Raw genomic sequence first — 16,496 nt, forward strand, 5'->3', positions numbered from 1 at the left:
GTCTGGGTTTTGGAAGTTTAGGATTAGGAATCAGAGCTGGAAGATCACCCCAACCCAAGGAAGACAAGTCCCTGAATTACTCATGAATCATCTGCAGGAAGAAGAGGTTGGTGGAACAGAGGGTGCCTGGCATTTTTCCAGGGACCTGGTTACTTCCCACTAGCCATGGCGTCCAGGTGTGAGATCCGTTTATGAATACCGGGAAAGCAGCGATCTATTAATAACTTTAATTACTCCCAGCTATGGTTACTGTTTCTAGAGTTACTATTTTGTAGGAACTTCTTTTCCCTTGACATCTCTCACTATCATCATGGAGTTATGCTCATGGACCACCCAGCTATCACACCCCCACAGCTGTAGCTTCCAGGAAGACACTCATTAAGCACTTAATATGTTCTCCTGGGAGCACTGGGAATTCATTCCTTGATTTAATCCTCTTCAAATAAGCGTACGTATACTTCTCTCCATGCTGGGCTAAGAAGGAAGAAAGGAAGAGGGAAAGAAGGAAGGCAATCCAAAAACAAAAACAAACACACACAAAACACAACATGCATTCAATTCCCCATGACCTCGAACAGAAACCTTAGTTACTCGGTGTTGCCTAAGACCTAGTGCTGTGTGAATCAAGGAGTGAGGTTCTGCCTTGGTGGGCTGCAGCATGTGGGCTGTCCAAGCCTTGGATGCTCTTCTCACCCTTTCCTGCCTTACTGACCTGGGTTCTTTGGTTGGTTGGTAGAGCTTCCAGCAGAGGGTGGCAGGAATTAAAGGAAGTGTTTCACTTCTCAGCAATAGTTGGTATTGAAACCGTGGGCCAATCACAGTTTGGGAATACCCAATTCTCATCATTTCTCCTCCAGTTCATCAAAAGGTGATTTGTCTTGATATGGAAAAGTGGTGCTGTATAAAGCTGACCAACTGGGACAAATGTGTCCCTTGTCTCGTCTACCTCAGTTCTAGTTCTCAGACTTCTGTGTGCCAAAGATTCAACCAAGGAGATTCCTGGCCGTGCCATTTGAGATGCAGTTTCCCTTGGAAGGGAGCAGGAGTCTGCCTGCAGTCAGCAAATTGTCTCCTGTTCTACTGATGCAGATGAATTAGGGGCTGACTTTGAGCAACACTGCCTGGGAGTTTATACTTGCAGTGCAGGTAACAGCCCAGCAGTCTCTGATTTAAATGCTCAGCAATTAACAATGTGTAATTGCAATGTGTACGGTTGCTAAGGCAACATGCATTCTGTCACTGCTACCAAGGCTGGGAAGATTGAAAGGGACCACAGAGAGGCCACAGGAACTGGTGGCCTCCAGATGAATGCCATTGAAGTGTTGCCTGATGACTGGCTTTTCAGTGGCAGCGGCTGTAATTGCTGGGTGACTTGCCGAGGCAGTGACAAGGCCATCCTGTTGCCTGCCTCCCTCATTCACTTGGCTGCATTTCTAGCCCCTGCTCCCTTCAAATGGGTTTTATCCAGAATGATTGGGAGTAAAGCAGCATGAGATGCTGTTGAAGGCTTTGGTTCACTCTGGTAAACATTTGACTGAGTCCTTAGTTCTCAGCTGGGATGCTGCTCACTTTCTGTCAGTGCATCTGCAAGTTTGAGTGTTTACTATATGCTGAGAACTTTCCTGTAGATTGTCTGCCTTTACTTAAATGCTCTTTAATTTTTTTTAATCTACATGCAAAAAATTTCAGATTTTATGGGGCTTTTGGTTCGTGTTCTGGTTGCGCCACTTCCAATCTAGCTCCCTGCTAATGCACCTGGGAAAAGCAGTAGAAGATGGCCCAAGTGCTTGGAGCCCTGCACCCATGTAGGAAACCTGGAAGAAACTCCAGGCTCCTGGCTTCAGCCTGGCCCAGCCCTGGCTGTTGCGGCCATTTGGGGAGTGAACCAGTAATTGGGAGATTTCTCTCTGTTTCTCACTCTTTCTGTATCTCTGCCTTTAAATAATTTTTTTTTTTTTTTTTTTTTGACAGGCAGAGTGGACAGTGAGAGAGAGAGACAGAGAGAAAGGTCTTCCTTTGCCGCTGGTTCACCCTCCAATGGCCGCCGCGGCCGGCGCGCTGCGGCCGGCGCACCGCGCTGATCCGATGGCAGGAGCCAGGAGCCAGGTGCTTTTCCTGGTCTCCCATGGGGTGCAGGGCCCAAGCACCTGGGCCATCCTCCACTGCACTCCCTGGCCACAGCAGAGGGCTGGCCTGGAAGAGGGGCAACCGGGACAGAATCCGGCGCCCCGACCGGGACTAGAACCCGGTGTGCCGGCGCCGCTAGGCGGAGGATTAGCCTAGTGAGCCGCGGCGCCGGCCTTAAATAAATCTTTATATGTGTGTGTGTGTGTGTGTAAATTTAAAACAAACCATACTTTGTACCATTTTCTCACATAGGATTCAATGTTTTGGTTGTAGTTCTGAATCTATATAGGGCAGAGGAAAATACACGCAGCTGCCCATCAGGCTCTGAAACCTTGTTCTGAATTCCATCATAAACAGGACTTGTGGCTACAGGCAAGTTTCCTAACCTCTCTGAGGCTGTTTTCCCTCTGGAAAATGAAGTGCTTATACTAGATCATTATCCTGACTTTTGAAGGTGACAGGGACCTTGCAGAATCCAAAGGAAATTTCCCTGAATAAAGTCCGTCTATGCAGGGGGACTTCAACACATTCGCAGGAAAATAGAATTAAAAGATAAGCTTAGGGGCCAGCGCCATGCCTCACTTGATTAATCCTCCGCCTGTGGTACCAGCATCCCATAAGGGCACTGGGTTCTAGTCCCAGTTGCTCCTCTTCCAGTCCAGCTCTCTGCTGTGGCCCAGGAGGGCAGTGGAGGATGGCCCAAGTGCTTGGACCCCTGCACCCACGAGGGAGACCAGGGAGAAGCACGTGGCTCCTGGCTTCGGATCGGTGCAGTGCCAGCCGTAGTGGCCATTTGGGGAGTGAACCGATGGAAGACCCTTGTCTCTGTCTCTCTCACTGTCTAACTACCTGTCAAATAAATTAAAAAAAAGATAAGCATAGTTTGGAGCAAAAGAAGTATTTTAGTTCATCTGTAGTTGCTCCATAATAAGCATTTTCCATGAACTTTATGGAGTCCTCTTGCACTTACTCAAAAGAAATGAAATTCAATTTCTGGAGACTGACAGACTCATCCTAAATGGGGTTATTGCTTAACACGCTTCCAGCTCCAGCTCGGCACTGCTTGCTCCCGCAAGGACCCAGAGGTGCTTGAATTGTCTAGAGTGATTCCCTGAGGAAGGAGCTGTTTGATGAGGCAGATTTTGTTGTTTCTGGCATTTTTCACTCAATTGCCCTGTGCATTGAGGGAGGGAGAGGGAAAACAAACGCTAAGAAAAATAAGTAGGGAACGAATGGCATCTGGAATATGAACCAAATTCCTGATCTTTTTTCATGATTGCAGCCCTATGACAGCAAATGGGGCTGTGCAGAAGAGTCGTTTCTGCATACGGAGACCGCGGTGTGTACAGGGACACTCGCACCGTCATTTGTTCTACTTTAGTGTCTGGGAACTCACTTATTTGTGGAATCTAAAAGCATGGCACTCACAGAAGTAAAGAGTACCATGTTAGTAACCATACTGGGAGGGAGAGGGGACTGGGGACATGTGGGGTGAAGGATACAACATTTGACTTAGACAAGGAGTTAAGCTCAAGAGATCTGCTGTATCCCATGGAGACTACAGTTTATGCACAGGGTGTTGTGTACTTGAAAATTGCTGAGGGAGTATTCAGTCCACACTATGAGATGGGAAGTATGTGGGGCAGTGGATGTGTTAGCTCAATCTAGTCATCCCAAAGTGTAGGTATTTTCAGAATGTCGCTGTATACAATGTGCATATGTAGTTTTTGTCAATTAAGATAAATGCTAAGTTTTGTTAAGTTGAACGTGTCAGAAGGTGCTAAGGAGTCTATCATGAGTGGACATGGCATGTTGTTTTCTGCTCCTGTTAAGCCTGACCAACTTGCCTGCACTGTCCAACCAGGAGAAATCCCCTGTAGCGTTTATCTGGAAATCTACATTCCTTCTCTCTCTCCCTCTGCTTAGGTGTTGAAAAATCTGCTCTAGAGCTTTGGAAGGCTGAATGGACTAAACATGAAGAGCCTGAAGGCCAAGTTCAGGAAGAGTGATGTAAGTACGCGGTGACTCAGTCTGCCTGCTCCACCTCTCCCCTGCGCACACAGTCCCCACTCATACTTGATAAGGCGCCGGGTTAATCAACTACAGACAGCAGAAGTACCCTGGGCCCCGGCTTGGGTGGATTCTGTGAATGGCATGCTCTCAGTTCCTTGCTGTCTGTGTATGTAGCTTTCAAAAATGACATTTAAAGAAAAAAAAAAAAAAAAAAAAAAACCAAAAACTTGGGGTCTGGGCCTTGTAGGGAAAAGAACATCTTAAAGGAAAGAATTGGTACAAACGTCAGCACTTCTAAATTGCCAGAGACTGGATTCAGAATGTCATTTGTAGAAGCAGCCGGGTTCATGGGGTGGTTAAGGAGTTAGCACGGTTCTAACCGTGCCGCTGGCTGGAGGAACCGTGCTTCGCTCCCTGGTAAGGCTTTGTGGTGTAATAACAACACCTATTGCTGGCTGCACGTCCACTCCCCCTGAATTCCTGGGGTTCTTACTCACTCATGATCCATGACAAAAGACTTTGGATGGGAGGAAACGGTTATGATGTCAGAATTAGGGAACAAAGTCTCCCATAGAAGAAAATGCAGAGAAATAACACAGCAGGACGCTTACACGCGTGATGTTTTCACAGGAGGTTGCCTCAGAAACCCTGCTGGGGCCCTGGTTTCACACGAGCTGCATTCCAGCTGCTTCAGAAGCACAGTTGCTGAATGGGAGAGATTTATAGCAGGGCGTGAGAGGGAAGCCTGGAGTTCTCACCCTCGATGGGCTTGCCCCACTCTCGTTTGACAGTGGGCAGTGGAAGGTGAACGTGGCTTTGATTGCCTTGCTGTGCATTCTGTTTGGCACAACTGCATTTCTGTAATACATGGAGGCTGCATCTTCTAGGGCCAGCGTGTCATATGCACACCCACTCTGGGCCGGAGCTTATCTCCCAGGGCCCTGCCATGACATGTAACTTACTGCCCTGATAAGGGGCAGGCCAGATGAGATGCTTCTAGAATGATTGCAAAACACTGGCTCACGTCAAGAAAGAACTCGAAAAAGAGTTCTTACGAAAAAGGTGGTTTCACCTTCTCACTCACTAGGGAAATTCAGAGACTATGACCTGCTTTGGCCAAAGTCATGGGATTGGCTGGAGCAACTACTTTAGGGTTTACTTCCTGCCACTGCGCTTTCCTCACGTGTAAGAAACCTCCTCTGCTCAGCTGCTGGCTGGCCGTATACCCCAGTCTACCTACAGGCCTTTACAAATGTGGGGAATATGTGTAGTAGTAAAAGCTATGTGCGGATTTCAAAATTTTTTTTTACACCAAAATCACCCTGTGATTGCATCTCCCATGGGTTGTTCAGAGTCCCCTCTCATCTCTGTTGGCTTTCAGTTAAGGGAGAAAAAGCCTCGGACGCTGGTGCTCGGTTCAGCAGAGAAGGGGTTTTAAATGGTGTGACCAGGTTGCCAAGTGTCTTTCTCCATTCCATGGGAACTTGCGTGGCTTCCACTTCTACAAGCCAAGATGTTAGCAAAAGTGTGTCTGCCGGTCTGGAGTTCCCTGATATAGTAACAGGGCCAGGGGACTGATAGGCACTTGAACTTTTGGTTTACAAATTAAAACCTGGGAGTGGTAGGGAGGGTGTGGCTGGAATCTTAGTCTTTAGATAAAAATTGTACTATTTTCATGATTAAAAAAAAAAATCTCCCAATTGTACATCTCCTCCCTCTCTTATTCCCACTCTTATATTTAACAGGAAATTTAACTGAAAAGTGATCCAACACCTAAGAATAATTGTGTGTTAATTACAGAGTTCAACCAATAGTTTTAAGTAAGACAGAAAAATACTAAAAGGGATAAAGTATTATGTTGTTCATCAACAGTCAGGACAAGGGCTGATCAAGTCACTGTTTCTTGTAGTGTCCATTTACACTTTGTTTCAGTGTGGGTGCAAACTGTTGAAATCTTTACTTAATTTATATTAAATCGATCTTCTGTATATAAAGATAATTGAAAATGAATCTTGATGCAAATGGAATGGAAGAGGGAGCGGGAGATGGGAGGGTTGCAGGTGAGAGGGAAGTTATGGGGGAGAAAAGCCATTGTAATCCATAAACTGTCCTTTGGAAATTTATATTTATTAAATAAAAGTTAAAATCTCAATGACAACACCAGTGAAAAAGCCACAGGAAAGGCCATGATGTTGGCAGTTAGTGCTAAAGAAAAGAAGAAATGCTAGAGGAATGTCCCCAAGGGAGGAGAGCAGAGGAAATTGGCGTGGTGGAGCCAGGCGATCTCAGCTGGCTCCCCAAGTCCATCCCAGACTGTTCCCAAGCCATGACACTATGCAGCTCAACAGAGGGAATAAAAGCAAAAAACAAAAAACAAAAACAAAAACAAAAACAAAAAAAACACATAAGCCCAGAAAACCATTTTGAGTCCCACTTGTTCAGCAGCCTGTGATAATGATCATAGCTCTCCCAGGTGCTGTGCCACGCTCTTCCTGGGAAATTCATTTCATCCCACCACAGACCTTATGCGGTAGGTTTTATCCTTAAGCCCACTTTACAGATGACACAACTGAGGCCTCTGGGAGCTGCAGGAACTTGGTCGGGGGTCTTAGAGCCCTAAGGGGTAGAAACAGTTTGGGGCTAGGGGCAGGGCTGTCTGATTGCAGAGCCCGTGTTTCCAAAAAGAGGAGTTCAGGGTGGAGCATCTAGGAAGCCACATGGGTGAGTGAATTTGGACTTGGACAGCTCTTTCCCTCTTCTCAGCCTGTGGCTCCTCACTGAGACATGGAGGGAGTGATGATATTGGCCTCCTGGGGTTGCACTGAAGGTTACATGAGCTAAGGGATGTCAGGTACTCATGTCAGGGCCTGGCGCTCCACGGAGGTGTGCCAAATGTTAATTACTTTCTCCTAGTCAGAAACCTGCAGTAAAGTTTGGGCTTCATTAGTGATTTGCTAGAGGGGAGGAGACAGAGGGAGGTTGGATGGTGGGTACCAACCACCCACGTGGGAGACTTCAATGAAGTTCTAGCTTCCTGACTTTTGCCTGGCCCAGAGTGGACATTGAGGGAGTGAACCAATGAATGGAAGATCTTTCTCTGCCTTTCAAATACAATGAAAATAAATCTTTAAAAATGCATTCAAATCATTTACAGCATCCAGAGGGCAAAATAGTCCAGTAACAGTTGTTTCCTTTGAGGAGGGAAACCGAGGGTAAGTGAGGGAGGCAGGCTTGTTTTTCAGTGTATACCTTTTGGTTTGCATTTTTTGTTATGTACATGCATAGCTCTGTATTGCTTCTTACAAGAAAAACAAGCATACAAATATTTACATCCAGTTAAATGAGCCAAACTGTAACCTTGACCTAAAGCGAGTGTCTGCCCCCAAAGAGGTATCCTTAAGCCATTAGCTGTCCAATTTTCCTGCTTGCTTTTGTGTGGAGGAGAAGGTGGAAGAAAGGGCTCTTTGTGTTTCTGGGGAGTAGGCAGAAGAGGAGAGCAGATCAGATTCGCACTTGCACAAAGAATACAGGTGACCGGCTGGCATGATCGAGTTTCAGCCAGCCTGTGTCTGGGAGGTCTGCAGGCAGATCGCTGTGTGGCCATTGAGAACAAAATCCAGGCAAAGTAGAAAGGGTGAGAGTGGCCCGAAGAAGCTCCCTGGAGCAGGCTTTCAGCTCGCTCTGAGATCACGATGCAGGTGGAGATTTGATTGGAGTGACCTTTCTGGAACACCTGACTTAAAATCGCACTGGCTCCACGTGCAGCGCAGGTTAACCAGAGTGCAGTGGAGGAACTGAGCCCGATTGTGTGGGCTGTGGTTAGACAATGTCATTGTCTACTGATTCTGATTCCTAAATCTGGGGCTCTGCACATAACCTCCAGATCTAAAGAACTTCTATGGTAAATGACATCTCACAGTTCACATTTATAACTTCAGGCCAAGAGTCCTTCAATTAGAGTTAAATACTAAAGGGGATAAAGAAAAAAAAAGTGAAGTGTGGTTTTCTTGTCTTTAAGAAGCTGTTGAACTTAGGTGACTAGGGGAGAAAAAGTATACGTGGGAAGTAACTAAGGCAAAATACGAATTGTACAGAAAGTAGATCCTAAAGAACATCTCGAGATGAAATAATCAGTTATTGTGAGTCCTGGTGATAAGTGCTGTAGATTTTCAGAGCGATGAGTTGTTCTGCAATGGAAATATTGGGGGAGCTTTATGGAGCTGCCTTCATTGTGGCCTTGAGGATGGATAGGATTGGGAAGCTGTTTTGGAGAGGGGGAGAAGCTAACGGGGAGAGGCAGCCTGCAGAGTGTGGTTAAGCTGTCACTTGGGATGCTTGCATTCCCAATTGGAGTGCATGAGATGGGAGTCCCACCTCTGCTTGAAGTCCAGCTTCCAGCTAATGCACTTGGGAGGCAGCAGAGGATAGCCCAAATACTTGGTTTCCCACTACCCAGGTGTGAGACCCGGATGGAGTTCCTGGCTCCTGGCCCAGCCTTGGCTATTGTTGGCCTTTGGGGAGTGAATCAGTGGATGGAAGATTCTCTCCTCCTATCAAACAAATAAATCTCTCCAGAAAAATTACCCCTGACATGCAAATCGTAATACTTCATGAGCCCAGGAGAGTGCCCCAGCATGGTTCTGGAAGTTTCCATGAGGACCCCATAAAGTTTTCATTTTAGTTTTTAAAATGTATAGACTGACTTTTATGCTCATAACACAAGCACAGAATGCTAAATTGTCATTATTTATATCTTTTATGACTAGTTTGAAAGTGGCTTCTTTACCTCTTTAAATATTTGCGGCAACTAGTATGTGGTTCCCCATGGAAAAATGAGCTGTCATCATGAGAAATGAGGCCAAAAAAGTTGGGATTTCCCTTTGCTAATAAAATGCTCAGGCTTCTGGAATTTCTTTGTAAATGCCAATTTTTAGTGCCTTGAGTAAAATGGGTGGAAGCTGACGGATGGGAAATGAGGTTGAAAGATCTTAGTAACAAGTCGTTAAGAAATGACACTCAGATATGATCGAGGGCTTCATGGTTTACTTTGGGTGTGAGTTTAATTTTATGAAAGATTTGTTCCCAATTACATTTTCCATTGTCATGGGGAAACTGTGGGCATGTTATTAAAAAAAAAAAAATCAGAATAGCCAGTTTGAAATGAGTGGCTCTGTGAAAGATGAAATTGATGGTGTACATTCATGTAGCAGCTCTTGAATGCCTGATTATTTTGCCAAGGAAATGCACACGCCCTGTGACTCTGGAGGAACCAGACGCATCCTGCGCAGACAAGGGCTTGAATTTGTTGCCTGCTGAGATAACAGCTCTCACGAAGGCCAACAATTAACCTCTCTGCCAAGGTGTTTTTTCAAGGAGTTTTTAGTAATTTACAGTAAGTTTTCACAGATGTTTAAGCCTTTCTCCCCCACCATGAAAGCTCAAAATCGGAGTATTTAAAATGGAAGCCCCGGCCGGCGCCGCGGCTCACTAGGCTAATCCTCCGCCTTGCGGTGCCGGCACACGGGTTCTAGTCCCGGTCGGGGCGCTGGATTCTGTCCCGGTTGCCCCTCTTCCAGGCCAGCTCTCTGCTGTGGCCAGGGAGTGCAGTGGAGGATGGCCCAAGTGCTTGGGCCCTGCACCCCATGGGAGACCAGGATAAGTACCTGGCTCCTGCCATCAGATCAGCGCGATGCGCCAGCTGCAGCGCGCAGGCTGTGGTGGCCATTGGAGGGTGAACCAACGGCAAAGGAAGACCTTTCTGTCTCTCACTGTCCACTCTGCCTGTCAAAAAAAAAAAGGAAGCCCCAAATGCATCAGAGATGAGTGCCTCGGGTGGAAGCAGGAAGCTCTAGGAGAGTTCTAGGGCCAAGGTCTGTCTGGGTGGGGTGGGCCATTTTCCAGGTATTGACAGCACTTTCTAAATGGGCTGTCTGCTCAAGGCCCGATTTCACAGGTACTGGTTTCCTTGTGCTGCCATACAGAGCACCACAAGCTGGGTGGCCAGCGCAGCAGAACAGGTTGTCTCCCAGATGTAGAGGCCGGGAGTTTGAGGTCAGGGGATCAGCAGGGTTGGTTCCACAGGAGGGCAGTGAGGGGGGAATCTGTCCCATGCATTTCCCCAGATTTTACAGGTGGTTGCCACAATGTCTTGGTTGTTAGGTGCATCCTCTTCAGCTCTGCCTTCATCCTCACATGTGTTTGTTTTTTAAAAGATTTATTAAAAAAAAAAAAAAATCAAGGCCGGTGCCGTGGCTCACTAGGCTAATCCTCCGCCTGCGGCACTGGCATCCCATATGGGCACTGGGTTCTAGTCCCGGTTGCTCCTCTTCCAGTCTACCTCTCTGTTGTGGCTCAGGAAGGCAGTGGAGGATGGTTCAAGTACTTGGTCCCTGCACCCACATGGGAGACCAGGAGAAGCACCTGGCTCCTGGCTTCGGATCAGTGCAGCGTGCCGGCCGTAGCAGACATTTGGGGGGTGAACCAATGGAATGGAGACCTTTCACTGTTTCTCTCTCACTGTCTAACTCTGCCTGTCAAAAAAAAAAAAAAAAAAAAAGATTTATTTGGAAGAGTTACAGAGAGAAGGAGAGGCAGAGAGGCAGAGAGGCAGAGAGAGAAAGAGGTCTTCCACCTGCTGGTTCATTCCCTAATTGGCTGCAACAGCTGTAGCTGTGCCAATCTGAAGCCAGGAGCTAATTCTGGGTTTCCCATGTTGGTGCAGGGGCCCAAGGACTTGGGCCATCTTCCACGGCTTTCCCAGGCCATAGCAGAGAGCTGGATCGGAAGTGGAGCAGTCATGACTCAAACCAGCACCCATTTAGGATGCCAGCACTGCAGGTGGCAACTTTACCTGCTGTGCCACAGCAGCAGCCCCCAAATGTGTTCTTTTGTCCATGTCTCTGTCCAGATTTTTCTTATAAGAATACCACTTGTACTGGATTAGGGCTTATGCTGATGACCTCACTTTATCTTGATTACCTCTGTAAACACCCTGTTTCTGAGGTCACATTCTGAGCGAGGGAGCATTAGGACGTCAACATACAGATTTGGTGGGGGTACAGTCCAACCCACAACACCCCTGCAGGCCTTTCCATCCTAGGGCTGTTTCTGCAGTGGGTCTGCATGCTCCCCTCTGAGCGTGCTGACTCCTAGACCCCAGCTCCACGCTTCCTCCAACCTGGGGACTATTTTCACTGCTAGAGAGGGGCGGAGGAGCAGCACTGTTTCAGCGTGTGCTGCCGCCTTATGTAGAACACGAGTCGTGAGACTGAGCACGCACGCGTCGCTGCCCTTCTGCAACAGTAGTTCGAGAAAGTGCTGTCATCTACTGGATGCTTACCAGGTGCCAGGCACTCTGCCAAGCCTTCTGATGCGCTTTGTCATTTAACGATCATAAAGCTCTGGCTGCTGAAGACCGTTGTTATAATAGCATTTTACAGAGGGAGGAATGAAGGTCGAGGGAAAGCAAGGAACTTGGCCAGAGTCAAATATCTAATAGATGGCCGACACTTTGAGACCTTGTTTTTTTTTTCTCGATGTGAGATCTTGCATTGTCAACTACTCTGCTCACCTGCTGACGTGGAGTGTTCTCATTCCTGAATTCTGAAGCTTCAGATTGTGTGAAATGCATCTTGCCCTACTGCCCTAGGCTTACAAGGGACCCACATGATGATTTTATATCATCCCAAGCGTGTTCTTGATGGAAAAGCTCACCAGTATCACTGCCCTTCCCTCATGGTGAAAAGGGGTCTGGGGAAAGCTCAGATTGTTTCTTAAGACCCAAATGCATTTCAGACTTCAGCTGTGTAGTGAGAGGCAGCAGATGCTACTCTTGCCTTCCACTGGAGCCAACGAAACATCTGTATCCAAACTGGAGCTGTGTACCTGGCGGAAACAGACCACAGCTTCCATCTCGTTACCCCAGTCTGTAATTCTTGGTTAAACTTGACACCTTTTCAGCTGGAGACAATATGAAACCCAGAACTTGGTTCCTAAGTTGGAGAAATCTGATAGTCTACCTAAACAATGAGTCATCTGGGTCATTCTCTTTATCTTTATTCTGAATTAATTACCTAATCATTCTGAACTATGGCTTTAGTTTTGTTTGACAAATTATGGGATATCTCCTTAGGAGTGAAACAGAAGTTGCTTCTGAATCATCCTGTGGAAATTTTCAGTGGAGTTTCTACCCAAAGATTTCTGCTCTTTGGAAGTTTTTCTTTTCATTTATACAAGGGTACTTCAAAAAGTTAGTGGAAAATAGAAATCAAAGGTAAATTAGTACATACAAATTTCGAAATCCATGTATAGTTTTTTCCATAATGCATATTTTCTAGGAACTTTCTGTGGACCCCTCCTATAGCAGTAGAGGTCAGCATTGGCCAAAGACCCCGTGAGTCTATAACAATGGCAGTGACTAGCCATGGCTTCCTTTTGGTCTGAGTGACTACCTTCTTCCTCTTTTAAGGATTTTTTTTTTTTTTAATTTATTTGAGAGAGTTACAGACAGTGAGGGAGAGACAGGGAGAAAGTCTTCCCTCTGCTGGTTCACTCCCCAGATGGCCACAATGGCTGGAGCTGCACTGATCCAAAGCCAGGAGCCAGGTGCTTCTTCCTGGTCTCCCATGTGGTTGCAGGGACCCAAGGACCTGGGCCATCTTCTGCCCTCCCGGGCCACAGCAGAGAGCCGGATTGGAAGAGGAGCAACCGGGACTAGAACTGGTGCGCACAGGAATGCTGGTGCCACAGGTGGAGGATTAACCTACTGTGCCATGACACCGGCCCCATACCTTCTTCTACTTTAAATATGAAAGTCATTGTGTTCTGATCACCTTTATTAATCATTCAAGTAGTTTATTACATTAATACAGATGCTTATACTCTTTAGGGCACCACTGCCTGAAGGGCTTTCATTTGATATTTAGAAGGTCAAGTGGTTGGATGGTCCCTCCTCTTTCCTTGCAAGCCCAGTGGCTGGTTGGCTGGGAAGTGTAGAGATCCAAAACTTAAGGCTAAGGGACCGCATGTTATATTTGGATATATTTATTCTGAGAGATATTTCTAATGCTAAGAATATTTGTCAACTATTTAGACTTGGTCTATATTTTTGGAAAGGTTTTGAAGACAGCATGAACTCACCACTCTGTCCATTCTTTGAAACATTGTTTCATAATTGAGAAGTTACAGGGACCTTCTAGGAGGTCCCAAGGGACATATTAGTTAGGTACAAAGTAATGTATTACAAGAAAACTCCCTGGAATACAGTGGCTCCATCACAAAAGAAGTTTTCTTCTGTACTAAAAATTTCAAGTGATCAAAGGGCCAGTGGGGCTGCTGTGCTCCATAGACATCCAGGGACCCAAGTCCTGTGGTGTCCTCTGCTCCCCTTGAGAGCTGCACTCTGCAGTGCATAGCCAGCAGCCACAAGTGGCTCTGGTGCAACTGAAAGGTGGCTAGTCCACATTGAGATGAGCTGTAAGAATATAATATGCACCATATTTCAAAGACTTCACACAAAAAAATACTAAGATAATTTTTAACTTTATTGAAGTACTAGCAGTCAGACATTTTGGATTAAATATAATAAAGTTTATTTCACCTGTTTCTATTAGGTTTTTTTTGTTAACATAACCATTGCAAATGTGATAATCACACGTACCTTACACTATAATTCAGTTTGACAGTGCTGTTCTAGTGTGGTATCCACATTCAATTCTTAGCATCTTCCTTTTAAAAAGATGTGACACTGAAGGTATGTAAGTCATTGCCCTCCTGTGGAGCTGATTAGAGCTTTGTCACATGTCCTTACCCCTACCTAGCTGCAAGAGAGGCAGGGAAATGTAGCCTCTGGCTGGCAGCCATGAAACCAGGGAAACCTCCAGGCACAGGGAGGAAGGATCCATACACAGTGAACCCATCCAAAGGCAAATTCCACAGGGTCTTATTTGAGAGTCAGCTGATGAAAGTGAGTCAAAATGTCCCCAAAGTGTAGCGACCAGCTACAGTTTGGATAACTTAGCCCTGGAAGTGACTATCGGTTACTACCTGCTTAGGGTGCATTGTCCTGTGGGTGGAAGCCTTGTGCAGCATGTTGTTCTAGGTGAAGTTAAATGCTTTTTCCGTGTTAGGAATGAAAGCTACTCTTGGACACTATCAGCTAGTGACATTAGGTAATCAGTCAAGCCTTTTTTTCTTGAAATCCAGTGATATCTGGAGTGACCTGATCTGGTAAGATGAGGGATTAATCAGGACTCTTAATTATACCACTTTATAGTCATAATTTCGGGGGTTGCTTAACACAGATAGGAGCTATCAAGGAATGATCTCACACCTCCGTTGAAAAGTTGGGAGCTGATGTCAGCCTACAATTATGTGTTATAAGCTTAGCTTTAGGTTATTCTGAGTTCATGTATTCAGTCACCATGTAATTTATGGAATTGTGAAACCTGAGAGTTCTTAGTTACATAGACGACTTTCATGTGAATATATGACAGTTTGACTTTCAAATTGTAGCGCTTAGAGTTTTGAGTGGATTTGCAGATTTGCTCCAAAACAGTAAAAATAGTGGAATGTCTTAATAGAACCTGTAAGGTCCTATTGCCCTGTTGGTTCATACTGGGTTTCTTGCTGATTCTCTTCCCCTAGTGTTGCTTCTGTAGCTCTTCGTCTTCAAGTACTTGTGCTGGTGGCTATTTTTTAATCCAGTGGCAGGATGCTATAGTTATCCCAATCAAATTTTGTTCAAATTGTCATATTTCATTCTGTGAGATAAATCTATTTCTCTAGTTTTTGCTCCATTATAAATTCCAACTCTTATCACATTGAGTCATCCACAGACTTGGTCGGCATGTGTGTTTAATCTTAGCCTGTCATTAGTAAATCCTGAGCAACTGACAAGTTCTGCCTTCTGAGATGTAACCACAGACATTCTCCAAATGAGTGGTACCTTAATCCACATTCTTCGGGGCTTGCTTGTTACTGACTCACACCTTCTGCAGCTTCTCAGCCCTGCTTTGTCTTGTCCCAGCTTTAGCCCTGACTATGTGATGTTGTGTATGCTCTATCATTGCTCTGTTTCTCACTTGTAAACTGGCATGAGGCCTGTACCTCCCTTAGAGCACGTGTAGGATAATTAGGATCAAATCCAGCGTGCAGTAAATATTCAGTAAATGGCAGCTACTGAGGCATGTGACCCCCTGATGCCCAGCACAGAGGCGCGCATTACAGGGTCCCTTGTAGTGTGATGAGTGAGTGACCTTGGGACGTTTCCTGTCTGGGTCAGAAAATAAGACTGACATGCATGAGGCACTGACTGCAATGCCAGGCTTTTAATATTTCAGATGAGGTCTGGTGTGAGTTTGGGGCTAGTTTGTCTTGACTGAGCAGGTAAGGGTTAATAAAGGGACTTGGGATCTACACCTTCGAGAGGGAAGGTCAAGAGTCGAAGTGGACACATGTGTATGGACCAGAAGTAGAAGGTAAATGTCGCCACAGGGATGGACTTCTCTGTACAGCTCTGAAAGTCTGGGTGAGGTGTGGAAGACAGAAGAATGAGGTTTCAAAATGACGACATTTGGGCAGTAGCGTGATTCAGGGGTTTGAGAGACTGTAACCAGAGAAAGGGGCCAGGATGAAAGCCAAGCCTAGGGTGGTGGCTGGTGTGGGAAGGGAGGATGGGATGTGAGTGGGTGTGGGGAAGAACAGGGAGGGAGCTCCAGTTCCTGCTGGTGCACAAAGGAAGGTCTCTGAATTATGCAACCACACCCTGCCCTGGCCCTGCCAGCACAGGGCAAGTGCCCCTCCATCTCCTGAGAAATCTGGCGTGGGCTTCTTCTTGGACTTGTCTTCTACTAAACAGCTTAGTGGAAACACACATCAGGAAACAAGAAAAAACCCTGAAAATAGGTTCAATCAAAGACGAATGTCTGGGGCACACTCATTGGACTCTAAAATGCACTTACCTGCCAGGTGTTATTCTAAGCCACAGCAATTGTAATTTGTCCCCCTCTGTTGGAGAAGTACTCCTAGCTCCATTTTGGGGTTGAAACAACTGCAGGAGGGTAACCTACTTTCTTCCTCTGCTAGCACCACTATAACAAAGTGTCACAAATGGACTGGCTTAAACCACAGTCATGTGTGGCAGTGCCACAGGCTTGCAGCCCTGGACTGAAGTGGGGGCTGGGCTGCAAGGGAGAACGCGACCCATGTCTCTTCCTGTTTCTAGGTCCATCACTGGTGATCGTTGGCATTCCTTGGTTATAGAAGCATCTCCCTCCATCTCTTATTTCCATGTGAGCCTGTCTTTGTCTAAATTTTGCCTTAAAAAGATTGATTTATTTGAAAGGCTGAGTTACAGA

General features: G+C 46.1%; 1 protein-coding gene across 4 annotated transcripts in view; it reads left to right on the forward strand.

Annotated features, from left to right (window-relative positions):
- Positions 1–16,496, forward strand: part of RAI14 (retinoic acid induced 14) — a 171,588-nt gene that overhangs the window by 27,252 nt on the left and 127,840 nt on the right. For all 4 annotated transcript variants that reach the window (XM_070056633.2, XM_051853524.3, XM_070056630.2 and 1 more), the window contains exon 2: positions 4,054–4,137. In XM_070056633.2, the coding sequence (XP_069912734.2) occupies positions 4,102–4,137 (36 nt within the window). In that variant the 5' untranslated portion in view covers positions 4,054–4,101. The remainder of the gene's footprint in view (positions 1–4,053; positions 4,138–16,496) is intronic.

The sequence above is a fragment of the Oryctolagus cuniculus genome, chromosome 14 (genome assembly GCF_051225735.1).
Source record: "Oryctolagus cuniculus isolate XC-2025 breed Fujian yellow rabbit chromosome 14, ASM5122573v1, whole genome shotgun sequence".
In the NCBI taxonomy this organism is placed as follows: Eukaryota; Metazoa; Chordata; class Mammalia; order Lagomorpha; family Leporidae; genus Oryctolagus; species Oryctolagus cuniculus.